Source organism: Panthera onca, chromosome C2 (genome assembly GCF_046562875.1).
Source record: "Panthera onca isolate mPanOnc1 chromosome C2, mPanOnc1 haplotype 2, whole genome shotgun sequence".
NCBI lineage: Eukaryota > Metazoa > Chordata > Mammalia > Carnivora > Felidae > Panthera > Panthera onca.
The window spans coordinates 41,839,954-41,862,578 of record NC_138347.1 but is presented as its reverse complement, the minus strand read 5'-3'; the positions used below and the strand labels follow the sequence as shown (position 1 = coordinate 41,862,578).

The 22,625-nt window shown below is 36.0% G+C and overlaps 1 protein-coding gene across 3 annotated transcripts in view; it reads right to left on the bottom strand.

The window, feature by feature from the left end:
* The window catches only part of EPHA3 (EPH receptor A3), a 360,076-nt gene that overhangs the window by 11,490 nt on the left and 325,961 nt on the right, over nucleotides 1–22,625 (bottom strand). For all 3 annotated transcript variants that reach the window (XM_060640217.3, XM_060640218.3, XM_060640219.3), the window contains exons 14-15: nucleotides 15,070–15,219; nucleotides 13,359–13,552 (exon numbers count right to left, since the gene is read on the bottom strand). In XM_060640217.3, the coding sequence (XP_060496200.1) occupies nucleotides 13,359–13,552; nucleotides 15,070–15,219 (344 nt within the window). The remainder of the gene's footprint in view (nucleotides 1–13,358; nucleotides 13,553–15,069; nucleotides 15,220–22,625) is intronic.

The window sequence follows — 22,625 nt, the reverse complement described above, 5'->3', positions numbered from 1 at the left end:
CATGGGTTTCTGTTAAGTTTCTCAGGATCCACATAAGAGTGAAACCATAAAAGTCTACCCACATTTAAAAGCAATTTTTAATTAGGAGATTTCTATCACTATTGATAATATTTCTCCAACTCACTCCTTGATACATAGGAAACAAGTTAACATTCTCAAATCTGAACAAATTTGTACCATGTCCTAACCCTGCATGCTGTTGGTGGAGACACATGAAAAAATGTAAATGGATTATCCATCTGGATTTTGATGGGGATATATGGAATGTGTTTGATAAAAATAAGTTTTTAACTAATTTTTTTATTTGATAAAAGTGAAATATTAAGGAAATTTTAATACTGAGTTGAAGAAAAAGTTGGCAACATGACAGTATGGTTCTGTCTATATTTTCATCTTGTGTGGAAAATATAGATCGATAGCTACTTTCCTTTTTCTCATGATCATTTGTAGAGAGGGAGACAGCTGAAAATGGAGGACTTTTGCGACCTTCTTTCCATGAGACTAAACTCAACTATTTCAATCTTCTCTACCTCAAGTATTTAATTTATAAATTAAAAATTAAACTTAAAGAGAATGTAACATATTTATATATTATGGTTTAATTTTAACTAATAATCAGAGGTTATCTTAAAAAAAGGAAAAAAAGATGGGGCGCCTGGGTGGCTCAGTCGGTTAAGCGGCCGACTTCGGCTCAGGTCATGATCTCATGGTCCGTGAGTTCGAGCCCCGCGTCGGGCTCTGTGCTGACAGCTCAGAGCCTGGAGCCTGCTTCTGTTTCTGTGTCTCCCTCTCTCTCTGCCCCTCCCCCATCCGCGCTCTGTCTCTCTCTGCCTTTCAAAAATGAATAAATGTTAAAAAAAATTAAAAAAATAAAAAAAGGAAAAAAAGAAACAAAAATTAGAAATGATTTTTAAAAATCATTGATTTCTCCAAGGAATACCTAGAAAACTACAAAATATAACATTTTATAAATTATTCTCTCCTGGGGCATATGTATAAATAGTTCTCTATGATTCTTTAAATTATTCAACTGAAAAAAAGGCTTATTTTAATAATTATAAATTTCTTGCCTTTGTTTTTTTTTTTCCCCTAGGATTTTGAGGAATCACAGATACAGATATACAGGCTAGATTCCAAAATTTACACGATATTCTTGGATTGTTTTAGCATGACGCTCATGTGTAAAATAGCCTTTGTCACTAGCCAGCATTAGATGTAACATTGGACCCTCTGGGTAAGCCACTGAATTAGTAAACAAAATTGATAGGAATAACATTAAATCAGGTGTAAGAAATTTTGATAAGAAAAATGAAGTCATACGTAGAAGACAATGATATATTAAACCATCTATAGGCATATGTGCACATGCACACAGGCACACACCACAGCTTGGATTTCTACAGTAGCTGTAGCATAGACTCTAATGTCGACTCTTGTCGACTCTTGGTCCCATGAACAGCAATACTCCTTTATTTATGGGTTTGTGGGTATGAAGAATCAAACCCCAGGACATTTATTCAGAATATTTATGAACTGTGCCTAATAGCAAAATGCAGAGTTTTTTTTCTTCTTAGTTCAAAATGGTTTGTATTTTTAAACTCAACACTATAGCCAGACTCAACAAGAGTTTAGAGAAAATTAGTATAAACAAATTGAAATAGAACAGGACGTACAGATTAGGGATTAGAGTGACCCCAACTGAGTTTTTCTGTTTATTACTTGGATCAAAGTACAATGAAGACAAAGAATGGCCTAATTTTAATGCCAGTGACCTCAGAATAACCAGCCCTGCAAAGTATCATTTTTCCACTTCCAGGATTTCTCTTGGGAATTCAAATAAAAATTGGTTCCTTTCCTCCTCTGAGAGGACATCTGGAGAGTTTATCAATGGATAGGAATTTGTCTCTCACTGTGAAGAGCCTGTGATGTCTCTTCATGCGCACCAAGGGAATGTGGGCTTTTTGAGCAGCTGCAGGCATTGGGTTTTTTTTTTTTTTTTTTTAGACCCAGCCCCAGACTTGGGTCTGAAGGGGAAATTTATAGGCTGGGTGATGTGCACTGTGAGCTCACACTTTTACTAGACAAATTAGATAGGTTTCAATCCATGCAGCTGTAAACGATGTCCTGCAGAGTTCCACCTGATCTTTTACAGCTTTTCATAAATCAGTACCTACTGGCCGCAGACCGCAGTCATTAAAAAGAAATCATGGAAATTACATGTTTGCTCAGGGGAAGCAAAAAATAACTTTCCTCCCCTTCTCTCTCCCTCCTTGTATTTAGGTTTGTGAATTATTCCTTTATGGGTTTTCATACTGTTGCATTAAAGACGTATATATATATTTTCTTCTGATTAAATCCTATTTTACCTGCAAAAGGTTTCATACAAATTAGCACCTGATATTGGGTACCCAATGTCAATAAACAACTGTCACTCCCAAGAATATATTCTCATAATGATGTTACTTCAATATTGCTTTAGAATTCCAAACCACTAGGATTGAACGTTATCTTTTTATAACATGAAAAGACTCCTTTTGGTATACAAAGGACTTTATCTTTCATGAATAAAAACAGTAATGAATACACATTCCCTGAATAAGTAAGTGGATGCCAACTGAGTTTAGAAGTAAATATCAATAATACTGGAGATGTATGTTATACCACTGTAATTATCTACTTATTGTCTGTTGTTCTGAACAGTTTCAGGAAATATATTTACTCAAGAATAGTTTCTTAAAGGCAGAATATTAATTATATCTATCTTTATTATTGTCTGAAATTAGTAATCTAATTTTCCAATATCTTTTATAATTTATTGTTGATTTTTTAAATTTGAAATGGTGCCTTCTCATCATATTTCAGGGGGAAAATCTTTTATTTACCAATTTTTTAAAATGTGGATTTATTACAATCTTGATCTTTTTATATCTAACATTAAAAATTCCAGATAAAGTTTAAGCAAATTTAATTTGTCATCAGTAACTAAGAATCCTTTTTGAGTATATAGAGTTCCCAACAGGGGAGTAGGATATACACGACACATTAAGGTGAAGTACAGTTGCTGTGTTTATTTTAATTATCTTTAGGCCTTAAGGATAAGAATCTTAGCAGTTATAGCTATTACAGCTGGTTTAATTCCTCCCAGTGGCAAAATTACCTACTTTGATTTTTAAGATTAAAAAAAAAATCACCTGGGTATTTGGCATATTTGCTTCCCTCTAAAAAGTTCTGTATAATATTTGATTAGTGAGGAAAGTCACCCTGTCAGTTTCAGAATTGGAGGTCAAAGTCACATTGAGAAATAGACTGTTTTTTTGGTTGTTAGACTTCTTTTAAAGGATGCAGTAGTTGTCAAAATATTCTCAAAAGAATTATATTTTGTTCTCTTAGCGATCAGAAGCTTTGATTTATACTAATTTAGTGCCTTTAATAGGGAAAAATTACTAGTATTGCTCCATTTATCTTGCAAGTTAATAAATATGAGTCCCTTTAAAGATAGTGATCGATGCAATGGAACAATATAGTTAAATCATTTCAATAAGTTAACTAAGTACAACTGGATCTCCAGAACTTCATTGTGTGATCTGAAGAGAAACCAGAGTATCCAGAACTTCATTGTAAATTACTATTAAATATATTGTTTAAGATCTTATGCCATGAGGGGTGCCTGGGTGGCTCAGTCGGTTAAGCGTCCAACTTAAGCTCGGGTCATGGTCTCACAGTTTGTTGAGTTGGAGCCCCGCACTGGGCTCTGTGCTGACAGCTCAGAGCCTGGAGCCTGCTTCAGATTCTGTGTCTCATTCTCTCTCTGCCCCTCCCCCACGTGTGCTCTATCTCTGTCTCTCAAAAATAAATAAAAATGTAAACAAACAAAAAGATCTTATGCCATGAATTTGGTTACCTTCACTTTAGACCTCCATTCTAAATATATGGAATGTATTTAATTCTTTGTAACAAAAATGTGTTTTCCATAAATTTATAATACTATTAAATAATATAACTGCCTGGAGTATGAAAATTCTGTGAATTTAAAAATAATTGATCTATTTCATTTTATATACAAAAGTATCCAAAAATTAAAGACGCCATCTTATTGCCTGAATGGAAGTGAATTAATTCATCTCTCATTTTTCTCTATTGTTAATCTTCTTTATTTTTAATTTAGCTATATTCATAGAAATAATTTATTTAAATTCAGGAGCTATATCTTATATACAATGTAAAGGCAATTGAATATTTATATAATATAAAAATGTATATCATGACATTAATTTAAATAGTATAAAACTAATCCTTCAAAATAGTCTCTTTTAAAAAATGAATTTTGTATATTTCTCCTATCTGTATAACTAAATTACATGTTAGGAAGTAAGAGAAAATTTATCACTGTAAGACCATTTTCAATTTATTTTTATAGAACTGTTTTCTATCAAGAAATTAAAAAAAAATTATTTAAATCCAAGTTAGTTAACATATAGTATAATAATGGTTTCAGGAGTAGAATTTAGCGATTCATCACTTACATGTAACACCTAGTTCTTATCCCAACAAGTATCCTTCTTAATGCCCATCACCCATTTAGCCTGTTCCCCTACCCAACACCCTTCCAGCAACCCTCGGTGTGTTCTCTGTATTTAAGATTCTCTTATAGTTCGCATTTCTCTTTGTTTTTATCTTATTTTTCCTTCCATTCCCCTATGTTCATCTGTTTTGTTTCTTAAATTCCACATGTGAGTGAAATCATATGATATTTTTCTGCCTTATTTTGCTTAGCATTATACATCCTAGTTCCATCCACATTGTTGCAAATGGGAAGATTTCATTCTTTTTTATTGCTGAGTAATATTCCATTGTATATATATACCACATCTCCTTTATCTATTTGTCAGTCAGTGGACATTTGGGCTCTTTCCATAATTTGGCTATTGTTGATAGCACTGCTATAAACATTGGAGTGCATGTGCCACTTCAAATCAGGATTTTTATATCCTTTGGATAAATACCTAGTAGCACAATTGCTGGGTCATAGGGTATCTCCATTTTAAACTTTTTGAGGAACCTCCATACTGTTTTCCAGAGCGGCTGCACCAGTTTTCATTCCCACCAGCAGTGCAAAAGGGTTCCTCTTGCTCTGCATCCTTGCCCACATCTGTTGTTGCCTGAGTTGTTGATTTTAGCCATTCTGACAGGTGTGAGGTGGTATCTCATTGTGGTTTTGATTTGTATTTCTCTGATGATGAGTCATGGTGAACTCCTTTTTATCTGTTAGCCATCTGGATGTCTTCTTTAGAAAAGTGTCTGTTCATGTCTTCTGCCCATTTCTTCACTGGATTATTTGTTTTTGGGTGTTGAGTTTGATGAGTTCTTTATAGATTTTGAATAGCAACCCTTTATTTAATATGCCATTTGCAAATATCTTCTTTCATTCCATCCGTTGTCTTTTGGTTTTGTTGATTGTTTCCTTTGGTGTGCAGAAGCTTTTTATCTTGATGAAGTACCAATAGTTCATTTTTGCTGTTGTTTTCCTTGCCTCCATAGACATATCTAGTAAGAAGTTGCTGTGGCTCAGGTCAAAGAGATTGTTGCCTGTTTTCTCCTCTAGGCTTTTGATGGTTTTCTATCTTACATTTAGGTTTTTCATTCATTTTGAGTTCATTTTTGTGGATGGTTGTAAGAAAGTGGTCCATGTTCATTCTTCTGCATGTCGCTGTCCAGTTTTCCCAACACCATTTGCTGCCTTTATTCCATTGGATATTCTTTCCTGCTTTGTCGAAGATGAGTTGGCCATATGTTTATGGGTCCATTTCTGGGTTCTCTATTCTGTTCCATTGACCTGAGTGTCTTTTTTGTGCCAGTACCATACTGTCTTGATGATTACAGCTTTCTAATACAGCTTGTCAAAAACTTCTTTAAGAAAGATTTCTTCAATTCTTAAAATGGGAGGGAGTTTTATTTTTACCATTTTCTACATGTGCATTATATTTATATTTTTTTCTAAATTTCTCAAAAACACTGTCTTCACCCTGCTTATTCATTATTTAATTATAACTAAACCTCTTAAAATTTTGTATCTCATTTATCACTGTAAAATAATCAAAATATTCCTCTAAAAAGAAACCAATGTTATGCTCACTGCTTAACTGAATGGCTTTTTTTCTTCAGTTGTATTTTTGTTTGCTCACTCTTCAGCAGCTCTTGATACACACTTCATTCTATCCACTTTTGGAAAATTCCTTGAGCTGTGGATTCCGTAATGGTCTAAGTCACATGTGTAATTCTCTTCCTTGTTTCTACTAACCATTTCATATTCTTCTGCTCTGTGATTGGTACTGTTCCCCACAGCTTAAAGAGACCATTTTCTTTCTCTCTGGGTAGAAGTTTATGCAGTGGCTTACTGTTTTGAGACAGTTTTGAATGTTTCATACCGTTTTCCTTTTAGGATTTCCATCCAATGGCATTAATTGGCTCCACAATCCCCTCATAAGGTGCCTGAAATCCCCATGAGCTACCATCGCATCCTATTACATAGGATGGAAGCATATACCCATTTCAATTATCTTCTTGGCTCTTGCACACATTTTAGTTAGTGACTTCTGGACTAAATGACTGAGGCATTTTAGAAGTTTCAGAAAGATTCCTAGATAATAGGGCACCCCAGAGGCAGCAAGGAGAAGCTCAAAAGTTCAATCTGGAAGATTGGGAGGAGGGATGACTCATTGGCGACCTGTATGAACCAACACTCTTGGAGTGTTCAGAGATTAAAATCTCTATTTGGAGGTTAAAATCTCTTGATAATCCAAGGGCACCTGGGTGGCTCAGTTGGTTAAGTGTCTGGCTCTTGATTTCGGCTCAGGTCCTGATCTCATGGTGTGTCAGTTGGAGTCCTGCAACTGGCTCTGTATTGATGGTGCAGAGACTGCTTGGGGTTCTTTTTCTCCACCCCTCCTCTCCTCCTTGCGTTCTCTTTCTCTCTCTCTTAAAATAAACTTAAAAAAATATTAAAAAATCTCTTCAAAATCCATATGAGAACTTTAACTAGAAATTAAAATTTTAGAAAAAAAATAGGTACATTTATGGTAAAACCCAGCATTCCTAGATTGAGATTTGTACTATTAAGCAAGTTTCTATGAGTTTTTTTTTTTCTTTATAGAGAGAAGGTTCTAAATTGATTATCCAGTTTTAATGGCTCCCCAGTTTGAGATATAAACTTCTAGTTTCTTGCAGGACTTGGTCTCATTGTTCCAAAGTGCTCATCTGCCTTGCAGACCTGTTTTTCCTAATGCCCTTCCTACGCTGTCAGCGAAAGCACTGTTCTTATCGTCCTCCATGTTCAAAACCTGGAAGTACTCTCCGATACTTTCCCTGTCACTCTGCACATCTCATTGGCCACCATGTCCTATAATACTTCAGGAAATTTTTTTGAATTCACATCTTTTCTTTTTATTTCCTCTGCTCTACTCTAGAGGAAGTCCTTTCTTAGACTACTGAAATCAATCACCTTCAAAATCCTTATTACAAACCTCTTCACCTCCAGTTCTTAGGTATAGCTGCCAGAGAATTATTCCATAGGCACAGAACTACATATCCTTTAAGTATCTTCAATGGCTCCTCTTTTCCTCAAAGACAAAAGTCCAGATTTTTTTTTTTTTTTTTTTTTAGAGACAGACATACAGTCAGACAATTTCAAGCGGGCTCCACGCTCAGTGTGGAGCCTGATTAGAGTTTGATCTCATGGACCATGAGATCATGACCTGAGCTGAAATCAAGTCACCCGACTGAGCCACTGAGGTGCCCCCAAAGCCCAGATTTCTAATGACATTAAATCTTCCATTATATGATGAAATAATCAATCAGGCTCTTTCTTCATACTATATTCCAGCAGAATTGTATTATGCAATAAAATTTGGAAGGATCCTAGGTTTTTGTGTGTCTTTCTTTTTTGCACAGTGTTCCCCTAGTATTAACGCTGTTATGTGCTCACAGAAATTTCATCCACCATTCAGAAGGTACTTCTCTGCAACTGATCACCACAGGGCATAGTACAATGCCTTGCACAAAGTAACTGCTAAATAAACATCTGTGGTTTCATAGTGATGTACTGTCTAAACTTCAAATTCATGTATGTCTCCTCCAATTATACTACTTTTAGGAAAAGAAATCAATTACTAGAAGACAAACATGGCATAAAATTTAATATAACTTCCCTTCTCTCCTTACCACCGTTTCCAACATCCAAGTAAGTTTTTAGTAGGCACACCTTGTCCACGGACTCATATACCTTTCCACTTCCAGCAGTGATAGTCACCAAGAAACTCTTAGTGTAAGACTCTCTGGGAAAGATTCTGTTACGAATCATCAACTCTACTGAAGGCTCAGAAGTCAAATGATGCATTATAGAAGGATTTCTGTAATAATATATGAAATAAAGTTTGCCACAAAACTAACTCGACTCAGGATGACTCTGGAAAACATCATCCCTATAGGAATGATAGAATAATGTTATTTTCCCATAGGACTTTCTAGGCATAACTCTGTACATTGACCTAGAGAAGTCATTCAGAAACCTGAAGTCTTGGTGTCATTCACAAACTCAGATTGTGATGGGCTCCTAGTGTGTTTGGAGAAGGATGTTTTTGAAGTTGAGGTGGCAGAAAGACATGAAATTTTGCTGAGAAGAAAATTTTAAGCTTTTAGTATTATGACTAACATCTGCAGAAACCTACATAATGAATAGAAAAAAAAAACCTAGAATATTCTCTAAAAATCGTGTATCTATTGAAATGGACATTTATTATTTTAGAAAATGTATACTCATGTACTTAATAGATATTATTGAATTCCCAGTACCAACCCGCTACTGGTAATACAAGAGAAGCATGGCATCGAATCTCACAGGGTTTAGGATTATCGGAGAAATAGATACTTAAAAAGAGAAAAAACACAAGTGAGTTAAAACCGTGATGGCACTCTGTATAAAAAATAATGGTGTGGGCCTTTACAGGATGTTGCCAGAGAATGCCTCAATCAATACAAGTTGCAGAAGAGGGAGGAAGGGATGAAACTGAGAATCTAACATAAGGAGAACAGCATGTGCTACTGTCTTCATACCTGAAATGCCTTGGCCTTCTGAAGGAACTTGACGCTGGCCACTGAGGCTAGAGTGTTGTTTAAGTGGAAGTGGCACAGAGATTGGAAGCTTGCAATGCCCCTCTCTTCACACTTTTCGCCCTCCCTCCACAAAGCAGCCATGTAAATCAAATCACGCTGCTTCTCTGCTTTAAATGCCTTAATGGATTCCTCATGTTTTTCAAAAAAATTCCAAAGTCCTCACATGGCCTGGGTAGCCTCAAGTGCTCTGGCTTCTGTTTGCTTTCTCAGACTCATGACAGACTCTTCCTTCCCCTACTGCTCTTCAGTTATGTTGTCCTTCTGCCACTTTCTAGAACCCTCCAAACTCATTTGCAGTTGCTTTTTCCTATGCCAAGAATACTTTTTTTTAGGAGTGTGTGTGTGTGTGTGTGCGCGCGCGGAGGGGGTAGGGCTCTTTAGACAGCCGGCTCTTTTTCTTTCTTTAGGTCTTAGCTCACATGTCTCTCCACAGAGGGTTCTTGCCCAATCACCCTTTTACTATCTATCACAACTATCTATTTATTTCCTTCCTATAATCTGTGCTTGTCTGTTGTCTATTGTACATCCTCTGTAATTTAAGCTCTGGCAAGGTAGGGACCATTTTTGCCTTCTCCACCATTCTCCAGAGTCTACACATGTCTAGCACATAGTATACTAGCATACAATAAACAGTTGTTGAAATATGAAGAAAGTAACCTTTGAATAAAAGAAATGACATCGGAAAAGCAGGGCTATTTAAGTTGTCAACAAGAGTCTAGATTTTTTTCCAGTTCAAAATTGGCTATAAAAAGGTGACTGAAATTAAATCACATATTTTTTTAAGTTTATTGATTAATTTTGAGAGAGAGAGAGAGAGAGAGAGAGAGCACGAGCAGGAGAGAGATAGAGAGAGACAGGAGACACAGAATTCCAAGCAGACTCCACAGTGTCAGTGCAGAGCCCAATGCGGGGCTCGAACTCACAAACCATGAGATCATGACCTGAGCCAAAAGCAAGAGTCACTTACTGAGCACGTAGGCACCCCAAATTCCATGTATTTTGATAAGAAAATTCAGAAGGCTATGTGCAAAGATGAATGAAAGATGAATGAATGAAAGATGAATGAATGAAAGAATGAAAGCAGGGCGACAAGTCAGGAGACCACTGCAGTGTCTCAGCCAGAGGGGTAAACAGTCATAACAGACGGGGTTTGCAGTGGAAAAGGAGAGGGACGGATCATGCTGATCCAGTGACCTTCTAGATCGAAGTGTGGAGGGCAAGAAAGAGATGCGAAGAATTAGTCTAATCCTGACTGGGCAAATGAATAGGTGCTGGTATATTAAACTAAATTAGGAAAGTGGTGGAAGGATGAGGCTACCAGGAGAAAATAAAAACATAAACTTTCAGAATATTAAGTTTGAGATGACTGTGAAACTTATTTGAGAAGTTTGGCTATGAAGGCTCGCAGACAAATAAGGAAGGAGTTGGCAGAGATGTGAGGCCGGCAGAGGTGATGTTGGTAAACAGCATTTCCTAAATTGCCTTTATGACAACAATCACCTGAAGTTTTTATCAAGCATCCAAATTCCACTCCCCTTTCCTAGACATTCTGGATCAGTAGTTGGGCGAGACCTGGATAGCTGAATGTTTAATTAGCTCCTCCCAGTGATTCTTCTTGCCAGGGAGACTTGAGAAACAATGTAATAGAACATATTTCTATAACAATGGTTCTGCCAACAAAAGGACCTGGATATGCAAGGGAGAAGGAGAGGGAGAAAGAGGGGAGAGCAAGGGACAGAAAGGAAGGATTTGCCTCTGACAAATAGAGGGACATCTCCTCTCTTCCTCTCTTGTAATTAGAGAAAGAGAGGGGGAGAAAAAGATAAGACGCATGGGTGCGGGCACCAGTAATTTTTTGTTTTGCTGCTGGAATTTCCCATTTGATGGCTTGCATTTTCTTGATGAAGTATGTGGCAAGGGCATCACCGAAAAATTATAGGGGGAAAGGGAATGAGTTTAATCAGTTATGATAAAGGATGAAATAATCATTGTCAAAGTGGGAAAGCAAGTTTTCTAAAGGAAAAATAAATATTTTCTTGACATTGTTGCATGGCAACTTGTTTGTTACTAATAAATTTACAATGATGCAATCCACCCACTTGTGTGTTTTAATGGCAATAAGTAAACCTATAAACATAATTTCTAAGACTTTTATATTTAAGTGAATCAAGATGTATGACACTTATTAGAAAAATATTTTCATAAAAATTACATGTTTTCTGACAAAATACACAGAATTTATTCAAGTATTAAAGAATATATATTAGGAGAGGGGCACCTGAGTGGCTAAGTTAGTCAAGCAAAGCCTGATTGGGATTCTCTCTCCTTCTTTCTCTCTGCCCCTCCCCTGGTCACGCTTGCTCTCTCTTTCTCAAAATACATAAACATTTACAAAAGAATATATATTAGGAGAAATAATATTAAATCTCAATAAGAATGGAAAAATGAACTTAAGAAGTATGCTAAAATTTGGATATCCTGACATACTACAATATGATATTAACACCATTTTTCCATGCAGAAGTGGAGTTAAATATCCCTTGATCCTATTAGATGGGTTGGTTTTTATATTGATAATACCATCCTATGGAAATGGTTTGAATGTTTTCTTTATGATATAGAAATAATTAAAAAATGTGGAGTTTTTTTTTTTTTCTCTAGGATTGATATTGAGTAAGGATAAAAAGAAATGGCTTCGGGGTACAAAACAAGGACCCTATGGCTCAGGGAAGGATGGGTTTGTTATACTGTTGGTTGTCAAACTGTCAGTTGGATATCCAAAAGAGTCTGTACAGTTTCTCTCTGTGAAGATTGGGATAGAGATTCATTCTTACAGGATAAATTATGAGTAGTTTTTCCTACAAGAATATGTCAAGTTCAATCTAGTGACCCCTAAATGCTATTTTCAACAAATAATCTATAAATTTTAGATACTGATATTAAGACTTTGGTTCAGATTCCCCTTATTCATTTTATCCAAATATAGTGCAAAAGCTGGATCATGTATGTTCAAAAGAATGGTTCCTTTTAATGTCAAAAAAATCACATGCACGATTATAAAGTGCAACAGCAAATGCTCTATCAGTTTGAGAGTCATAATTCTTGGTGATTATCAATAAAGACAGCAAAAAAGAAAGAAATTCCTACCAGTAAGGCAGTATTTTATATCTCTTACACATGAGTCACAGTAAATCATCACTATGTAGCATTTATACGTGTCACTTAATACTGTGGATTTCTAGGCACACGAAGTGTAGTTCTTTTACTAAAACCATATAACCGTCCTATAAGAGCACATATCATTAGAATGTAAAAGAATTGTTCTTCTCTTATATGTACAATGAGAATATAAATCATTAAACATGACAGTTAGTTTTGCCTTTAGTTTCACTAGGAAGTACTAAATATATTAACACTTCTTTGTTCTCGTGCCCCTGGCAAAATTCATCTCTTCTTCCCCATTTCTTTAATTGCACTTTTTTAGATACATTTTCACTTCCATTTCCCAACATCATGAGGAGAACTGAGTGATTCTTAACTAGGCGGGAGATGCATAAAACCCAATGGATGTCATGCATTCTGGGTTGCATTATGGCTATCATGTACTGACATTTGTGTTGCAGTCTGGGGACACCAACACTTTCATTCTCAGTTTTCTTCTCTACGATGTCTAACAAAGCTGTTGGCACATGATATGGGTTAAACAAACTTTGTTTAATTACACGGTGGGAGAAACTGCATTCTGCTAGCCGGTGCAATATTTTAGAAGCATTTTTATTTTTGAAGCTTTATTTTAAATGAGGAATGAATCAGGACTTCACTAGGATTTACCACCACTCATTTTTTTTTTTTACTTTAAAAGAATTTTGTTTAAACAGTAAAGAGTGAAAAGGAGCTATGTGTCTGGGGTTCCTATTTTCCAAAGACTTAAACACAAGCCTGAATGTAGACTAATTCCTAGTCAAGATGGACGTTAGAAATATCTCTGAATCTTATCATCATGGATAATTCCTCTTGGAAGATCTTTTTTTTAAAGAAAGAAAAAAAAAAAGACACTTTTCTCCATTACTCGGGAATACAAGTTTCAAAGAATGCAATGAGGGAGGTGGGAGGAAAAAAAAATTAATACCCTGGAGATAGAAAATACATCAATTTCAGAGTGAGTGCAGAATGTAAAATCTAAGTGTCACCTTGCTGCTGCACTGGTGATGATCTTCAGGCTGCCCGGGTTCCGGATAAGCTTGTCCAGAATGCTGACAATCTGCTCAAACTTGGGTCTGTTGTTTCTGTCTTTCTGCCAGCAGTCCAGCATCAGCTGGTACAATGCAGCTGGGCAGTCCATGGGGGGCGGCAGCCGATAGCCTTCATCCACAGCTTTGATCACCTGTGTGAGAAGCAGTTTCCAGGGACTTAAGAGCTGAGACTCCTTTTATTTTCCATGGGCAAGGCACACCAAGATGAATATTTTAAAGTTAAGTGAGAAAGTTCCCATTTTAAGTTGCTGGAAAGGATAACAGCTTATCAAATTAGTAAGAGATTATTCATAACTGGAAATGTTATACACAGGAAGATCGACAGAGAAAGTGAATTTAGGAAAGAAGCATTTGTAAAGATACTTTGCAGAATAAAATCAAAAGAAACTTTCTATGATATAGGAAACTCAGAGTTAACAAAGAAACTATTACTTGGTAATACAGAGGTATGTGGAATATTGTTCATGTATGAATGAGTGCAGAGAAAGTCTACAGATTTCAGTTGGACTTAATTCAAATGGTACCTTTCAAGTCATAGTAAATTCCTTAGGTAAAATCCTATGTGCTGAACCATGAAGTAACTATTAATTCATTTGTACTTTTAAATCACCCCAAACAGTGATTTTTCAAACTTACTGTGTATCAGAATAATCTGGAGGACTTATTAATACAAAGATGGCTCTCCTCTGGTTCATCAGTCTCGAGGAAGGCCTGAGAATTTGCATTACTACAAATTCCCAGGCCACGCTAGAGGTGGTAGTCCAGAGATCTCACTTTGAGATCCTCTAATATAGAGAAGATTGGGAAAACAGAGATGTGGAAGAGTCCGATTTTCCCAGCACTGTCACAGAAAACAGCTTGACTAGAGAAGTACAGAAAGGTTTTTATATCCAAATACAGTAAAAGCAGTTTTGTATGTAGTGAGTAGGAAATGACTAAAAGCATCTCAGCTTTCCATCTTATGAATCTTTAAGATCCAGCTCATAGTCTCCGGCTAAGCATAAAGAAAAATCTCTGAGTGCTGATCCCATGTCAATAGCATCCTTTGACGAAGCATTTGCAAAGCATCACTTACAAAAACACAAATCCTTTTGAAAAATCACATCACAGTTGCCACAGAAAGTTAAAGATCATTTTTCCATCCAGACACTTCAGGGTGTGTAACTAAATTCGTGTGCAAGTTTAATACATGAAGAGAAACAACATACTGCAGATTGGCTGTTTTGTCTGACTTTGGGAAATACTATGTTTAAGGAAACAAAATGTTGGCACAGATCATTAATTAAACCTACTGAAGGGTGGCAGTAATGTGGTTTATTAATATTACATAGAAGCACTTCTGTAGCAAAAATACTTCAAACCGTCCCCTATACGTATTGGTTATCTTTGCGGTCACTTATTTCCTTACATTCTTGCGACAAATGTCTTCATTTTCTCTCATTTCTAAACCCCTGCTTAAGGGAAACATGTAAAGTTGTAAAAGCAACTCAATTAATATCCTTGCAAGACCTGGAAACTATTTCATTTCTTCTAAGTATTCTGTTTCAATGTCACAAACTGGGAGCCACCTGGTTTCATTATGCTCCACTTCCTTGCACAGCTTGATCTCTTAATCTGAACCCATAATTCATTGACTACAAATACTTACATCCTGATTGGACATCTCCCAGTATGGTCTCTCTCCATAGGACATCACCTCCCAGAGAACAATCCCGTAACTCCACACATCGCTGGCTGACGTGAACTTGCGGTAAGCTATAGCTTCTGGTGATGTCCATCGGATCGGGATCTTGCCTCCCTTTTAATATAAAATCATGTACATGCACGATCAATGCATAAACTAGCGAACATATAATATAAAACCCGACTGAAGTTGAGTGCTTCTCTTCTGAAGTGGAATATGGGTTTCTGCTGAGATATCTTGATATTCTATTTAAAATTTTTTTTAAATGTTTATTTATTTTGGGGAAAGAGAGACAGAGCATGAGCAGAGGAGGAGCAGAGAGAGAGAGAGGGAGACACAGAATCTGAAACAGGCTCCAGGTTCTGAGCTGTCAGCACAGAACCGGATGCGGGCTCGAACTCGGGAACAGCAAGATCACGACCTAGGCCAAAGTCTGACATTCAACCAAGTGAGCCGCCCAGCTGTCCCTTGATATTCTATTTTAATATTAAGCAGAAATGAGTGGCATACCATGTACTGAGGTGTTTACTTCCAATCATCAAGGAAAGGCAAACATTTAAAAACTGCTCAACTACTGCTGGTTTATATCAACTATGGCACATTAATTACTCATGTGCAACACAGTGACCCAAAGTAGATGTGCTAAAGACTATCTTAGAATTGAATGAGGTATCCTGAGTCAACCTTTATTGATTTAGCATAGATTTATGCTTGACCAAGCAATCTTAGTTCAGAATACAAGTTAATATTTGTAAAAAACTTATACCATTCCTCGACACAAAAGTTCTCGTTGACATTTGTTTACTAAATACATTCAAAATAAAATTATACTTCTAAAAAACTCTCTTCGGTACCCAGTGCTTCATTGCATCATTAATGGCTGAAGTACCTTCCATGTCCTAGGTAGACACCATATGAACTAGATAGATATAATGACTACATTCCCAGAACTTATAGTCTGGAGGAGAATATTGCTTCTCTGAGTTATGGGAGGTATGAAGGTATGACTCCCATGGAATTTGCTCTCAGTTTAATAAATACGTTTAATAAAAATGTGTTGAGTAGCAACCATATGGGAAGTATTATGCTAGTCACTCCGGGTGAGACAAAAATAAATAACACACTAGCCCTTCTGTTGGGAAAATATCAGGCAAATAGGAATGATAATTAGTTGTTTTGAATAACGAAATGCAGAGAGAAATAAGTATCTAGTACTTTGTTTTCCAACTTTACTATGTATATGAATCATCTGGAGCTTGTGCCCATGGAAATTCTGATTCAGTAGTTGCAGAGTGTAGCCATGGTCTGCGTGTCTAAAAAGCTCCAGGTGATGCTGACCACGCCGGTCATGGACCTCGCAGTGAGTTAGGAACAGTAGCAGAGACAGCTGTGATGCAGAACAAGGGCCTGAGATGCTCACTAGAGAGACTGAGGAGGTCACATATGGATTGAGCCTTACAGGATGTACAAGTTTTTCGTACAAGTAGTAGCTTTGTCCTATATGTTGCCATACATAAAATTCTTGTACCCAAACTATAATTTGAAATCCTTTGCCTATGAAAAGCTAAATAGATCATAAAGCTGAAGATAATGAGCATGAGCCCCATGAGCCTGTACTCACTGCAGAGAGCAATGGTCTTGCTTAGACATTATCTTGGCAAATGTGCCGGGTAGGCATTCATCAAGTGCTCACTGACTTGAATTGAATTACCTTTCTCCTAAATACGTGCCATTCTGTTTTTTCTTGGGAAGCTTTTTTCCCTGTCTGCCTTCTGCACCTAGTAAACTTAGTTGAACATCCTGGTCAAATGTAAACTCATTGGTGGAATATTTGGAAATGTTCCAGGCCAAGTTGGTCACTCCATGTTCTGTGATCCTTCTACCTTTTAATTATCTCGTGTAGACTGGGATGTTCAGAGGAGTTATAGGCTTGCTTCCTTTATCTCTGCATTCCCGTAGTTTAAAACAGGAGTCCGACTTTCAAGCTCTCCTGTTTACAACCTTGTTTCCTGGAGGTGTGTGTGTATTTGTTGAGAGAGAGGACTATGTTATGGGCTTAGAGTGGTAGATTTTACTGAAGATATTTAATGATTTTGAGCATTTACAGCCTATTTTTAGAAAATAATACATTGAGCCTAGTTTTTCAGAAAATGTATAAATACTAAGAATGAACCTGTGAATAGCATAATCATAGCTTTAAAAAATCATACTATTTATTTATGTCTTCCTTCCAAGCATGCTATTTAACAATGCTGTTATTTCCATAATAATAGTAAATATAATAATTACTGAACAAGTTTTTACAGTATCTACAAAATTATGAAAATATCTCCCAGGGTATTGCATGGATTAAAAATTTTAGAGTCTGAAGAATGCCTTAAAGATTTTCATTTGGCTCCATAGATAATATGCATCTTCTACCAACTGTTTCAATATTAGTATTGCGGGTACTCTACCAGCCTAAAACCTAAATTTATCACTGATAACTTAATAACCATTATTGTTTCTTAATATGAATATTACACTATTCCTTTGTAGGATGAGTAAATACAATTTTTAAACATAAAAATTAATGCATGGCTGAGACTCATACGCTGACTGAAAGTAAATGACCTATTTAACTGCGAGGTGAGTATGTCTATTTGTGAGTTTACTCCAAAGACATCTTAGCAAAACAAAATTAAAAAATCAAAAATAAAATGGCCATGTCTAACATTTAGAGCACTGGGAGAAAAGAAAATTTCAAGTGTTAGATCGACAGCAAATGAGAATAACATTTTAACAGGAATAAAAGTCATACCATTCATTGTATTCTGTTTGTGATATCTCAAAGTTCAACATTCTAGGCCTTGTGGCAGATGGCCAGTCTGTTGCATATTGCATATTTTTTTTCACAAATGGCAATGTATTCTACATTGCCCCATGCAACTTGCAGTCCAGTATGGATAGGAGAGATTATCAAGTACTTGGGAGGGATATTTGATCTTCGTTCCCATTTTTTACACATTCTTTACACATGTTAGGTAATTTCACAACAAGCTCTCTCTACAGTAGCACTACTGATACTTTAGACCAAATTATTTGTTGTGGGGGCTGTCTTGTGCATTGAAAGATGTTTAGTAGCATCCCTGGCCTTTACCCACTAGATAACATTAGCATCCCTCCAATTGTGACAGCCAAAAATGCCTCAAGACAATGCCAAATATCCCCTAGGAGGAAAATTATCCTCACTTGAAAACTACTGGTTTAGATGGTATGTGACAAGCTTTAATTAGCAAGGGAAAATCATTCAGATGAGGTCCAGGATTTATCTGGGATTTTATATAGACTAAATAGAATTATCTTTTTCTTTTTTTTAACACCATTCCTGTACTTTCCATGGATATTTTTATTTATGTTCTTGTCAAGTAAGGGTCAAGTTCAACAGAGCTAATCTTCTTATACTTGGGTTTTGGTAAATATAACAGTATCTCTTTGAGATACTTCCCTCTGTTTTTAATTATTTTTATGTTTTTAATATTTTTGTTATTTTATTTTCTCCTTTCTTTTTACCTTTCTTCCATTCTTTTACTCAAAAATAGGATAACTTCCTATTGATAGTGAAACTTTTCTTTATTAAATGGAGGTATATATGACCAAAGAGTTTAGTAAAAAATAAGTTTTTACTTCAAGAGCAAACACTATCTGTGGCTACAAAAGCATAAATGTCATTGACATAGACACTGGATGCCAGTCCTTGAGGGCCCAATTCGGTTCTGAAACATGGATGAAAGAAGAACCCATACATTTTAATACAGTCTAACTTCCCGATAAGGCTGTCTGCCTTCAAGTTAAATATCTGTAGATCTGAGACTATCAAAATAAAATAAAATTAATCTATAAGAATTGACTAAATTTTTTACAAGTCGCCCACTGTAGAGTTTATTCATACTTTTTCTCTTGACTGATCACAAAAGTTCCTCTCCACACCCACCTACTCCCCACCTCAACCAATTCAAGCTCATATTGTTTGACATTTTTTTTTTTCTTTTTCAGGTCCAGAAATTGCTTTCTCCATTACATATGTTGGGGTGTATTTTGAAATTTTAGATGCATTTCGAATAACTGCCAAACACATCCTGCAGCGGGCTATCCAAAAATATGGATTCAGTGAGACAAAAAGTCCTCTTTGCCATACTTCTTTCCTGCCACAGTAAAACTATTCCAGTACAACTGTCCTTAATGAGCTAAAACTCTGAAATCAGTTGACAATTTCAAGTTTGGTTGGTAAAATGCTACTGGGCATTCAGAGTACTGTAAAGCACAGCTTGTTACCATAAAGATAATTTATGACGATGTGTTCTTTTACAATATATAAATACATTCTAAAATGACCACATTCACTTAAGGTGCTCTCTATGTCTACATGTAAGCTTCCCAGATTTTTATATATTTGAGAAAGGCCTGCAATTGCCTGGGGCAAGCTCAGAATCACAGTATGTGGAGTGTGTCTAAAGCCTCAATTGCAGAGGGAACTCTATAAAAGAATTAGAAGTTAATGCTTGTTTCCCATATTTAGAAGAACACACCTAGGGCCAGTTTCTCCCAGTGTGATGTCTCATCCTGTATAACTCAGTAACTGGTGGTGCAGGGGAATTTATAGTCATTGTTCCATTTGCATTTTTAAGTTGAGCAGAAATCAAGAGTCTTAGTTTCCAGCTTAATTTTAGCATACTGTTTAATTTTAGCCAAGTTTCTTAACTTCTCTGTTCAGCTATCTTGTCATTCATATCTTGTCATAGGATCGTGGGGGATATCTCTAACAGCTGTGCTGACCTATGAACAACTTTCTTAGGTCTACTCCTTCAACTTTCAAATTTCTGTCTTAAACCTACATGTGTATCAAGGATGCTGACATTTTCAATGTTAATTATTTTGGACTCTTAAAGATGATCCTAAGCTTTGGCTACTACATACCTATTGGGTGTCATATCTGGATTGAATTATATAGAATTCTTACAGAAAATTTAAAAGAGAAGAATAAAATGGTGCAAGTGAAGACACTAGGAATTTTCTGGAAAGAGGAATTACATAATTGCTACACTCAAATCCAGGATTAGTTGAAGGAGTCCAAAACCTTGTTCACTTTGTCCAGAAATAGCAGTTAGAGTAAACCTATTCTCAAAAGATCCTGCAATTCAGTTCTCTAAGCTTAATGAATTTAGACAGTTCAAATGAGACATTTGGCTAAGAGCCTGAATTTTTCAGGCGCTCAACTAAAGTCAGCTCTTTCACTATGGGTTAGGGGGCTTCAAGTCTTGATTTCTAAGAAAAGGAGTATAATGGCTGAACTCTCTGGACATTAAGGCATAATATCTCATATCTGCCCCAATTTTTCTTTAATTATATACACAAATCTCTCCCTGCTGATTTAGTAAATGCTTTGCGGATCCACAGTTCACATTGCCTGCTGGTGAGCTCTGTCAGGTCATACTTAGAGTGACAAAGGACTTTGGAGAGTTTATCTTAGTAAACCCTAAGTAATTGAGTGTTTAACCTGGAGGCAAATATTGGCTTCTCAGGTTAAAAGTGGAACCATAGAGATAAATCATTTGACTCTAGGATTTAGCATCTATGTATTGTCAGGGCCTAAACTTCACTCACTGTAGACAACACTAGACAACAAGGTGAAGGGCAAGACGGGAAGACTCCCAGGGGAAGCATCTGTTCTAATCCCCAGTAGTTCAAATCTAAAAGCCATTGAGAGAATTGTTTCAGCAGATGTTGATTGCCACAAGAGATCAGAGACAGATGATCTCTTAGGTAGCAAAGCCTATCCCTTGAACTTTTGAAATGTTTCAACATTATGTGAAATGTTTAAGAACTTCTTAAAAAATAGGAAAATCTTCACCTTGAAATCAAAGTTACTCTATGGCTACCCAGGTAATGCAATACAAATAAGTAATTTTTCTGTTATTTTCAAATTAGTTCCTCTGATATATAATGTCTGTCTTCAACAAAAACAATGCCAAAATTTATGGATAAGGTTAAAAATGTTTCAGAGTTCACTGAGGTTTTAAATGCTAAACTTTGTGGTTTATACATACTCAACCCTAATTTTGTTTAAAGAAATTCATTTAAGAGTGTGTGTTTTTAGCACTCGGAATACAATTTTCCAAAGAGGCAATGCTATAAGTAAATAAGTCAGAAAGATCTATTCAGTGTACAAGAATATTATATAATTGCAATAAAAATAATAGAAATATTAGATTCATTCTAGTAATTAACCAAAAAAGTGCAAAACTTGAGTAAGTTTAATACTGATGATTGAAAAATAAGGAAAGATGAAATGATAGGTTGAGAACCTCATAATATCCAGAGAACCTCATAATATCCAAAAGACAATTCTGACTATACATCAAGGCAATGATTCCCTTAAAGGTCTATGTTTAGTAAATACCTGCCTGAAATATAGGGGGATTCCAGAGCAGTGGTCAGCAAATGAAAAAGAAAAACAAAATCACAGGAGTGTATTTTAACCCTGACATATAGAATTATCATTGAAAAGGGGTGATAGGGCAGAAATGAGTCAAATTATTAGTCATTCCAGACATCAAGAAGTAAGACTGACTTAGGACATCAAGACTGCTGTACTTCCTGTCCCCCCACCCCCCCCCCCAAAAAAAGAAGAAAAAAAAAGAAAAGAAAAAGAAAAGAAAAAAAAAGACCGTTGTATTTTCCAATGCCAAAGGAATCTGGGGCTGGTCAATGGCTTTGGGGAACCTGGGAAAAGCTTCAGGCAATGTGTCATCACATATTTTAAAATGTGGAATATTCACAGTGAGCTGGAAATAATTTCAGAAAGTGAGTTTTACTAAGCTTCCAGGGCTCACCAACATTACAAACTAGACCAGTCACTATTAGCCTGATGTTTAGTCTGAGTTAAATCATTAATCTGACTACTTAATTTGTCTTCTTGCAAAGTGAGCCTGTTGGGCTTAGAACAATGATTAAAATTAATTTATTAAATTGAAAACATAGTTAAAACAAAGTAAATCTGGTTAATTAACCTTGATATTTATATTATTTGTTCCTTCACTCTCTCCAATTCACTGCTCTAATGTCATTTTCTCAGAGAAACTCTCTTGATCTTTCTTTTTTTGCTGTTGGTTTTTGTTGTTGTTGTTGTTGTTGTTGTTGTTGTTTTTGTTTTTTTGATCTTTCTAACTAAAATAACACACTCGGCCACTACCCACATTCTCTATTTTACTACTATGCCTTGCTGTAACTTTACTTGTTTGTTTATTACCTGAATTCCCACACTAGAATGTAAACTCATGAGGTCATAGCTTTGTTTTATTTACTGCTGGGTCCTTTTGCCCTAGAACAGTATCTGGTATATGGTAGGCACTCAAATATGGAATGAATGAATGAATGAATGAATGATGCATTTTAGAGAAAATTGTTACTGCTAGAGATGGTGTGTAATATATTACATACAACCTTCTCACTACTATGTTCCACTCCAAAATTATAGCTAT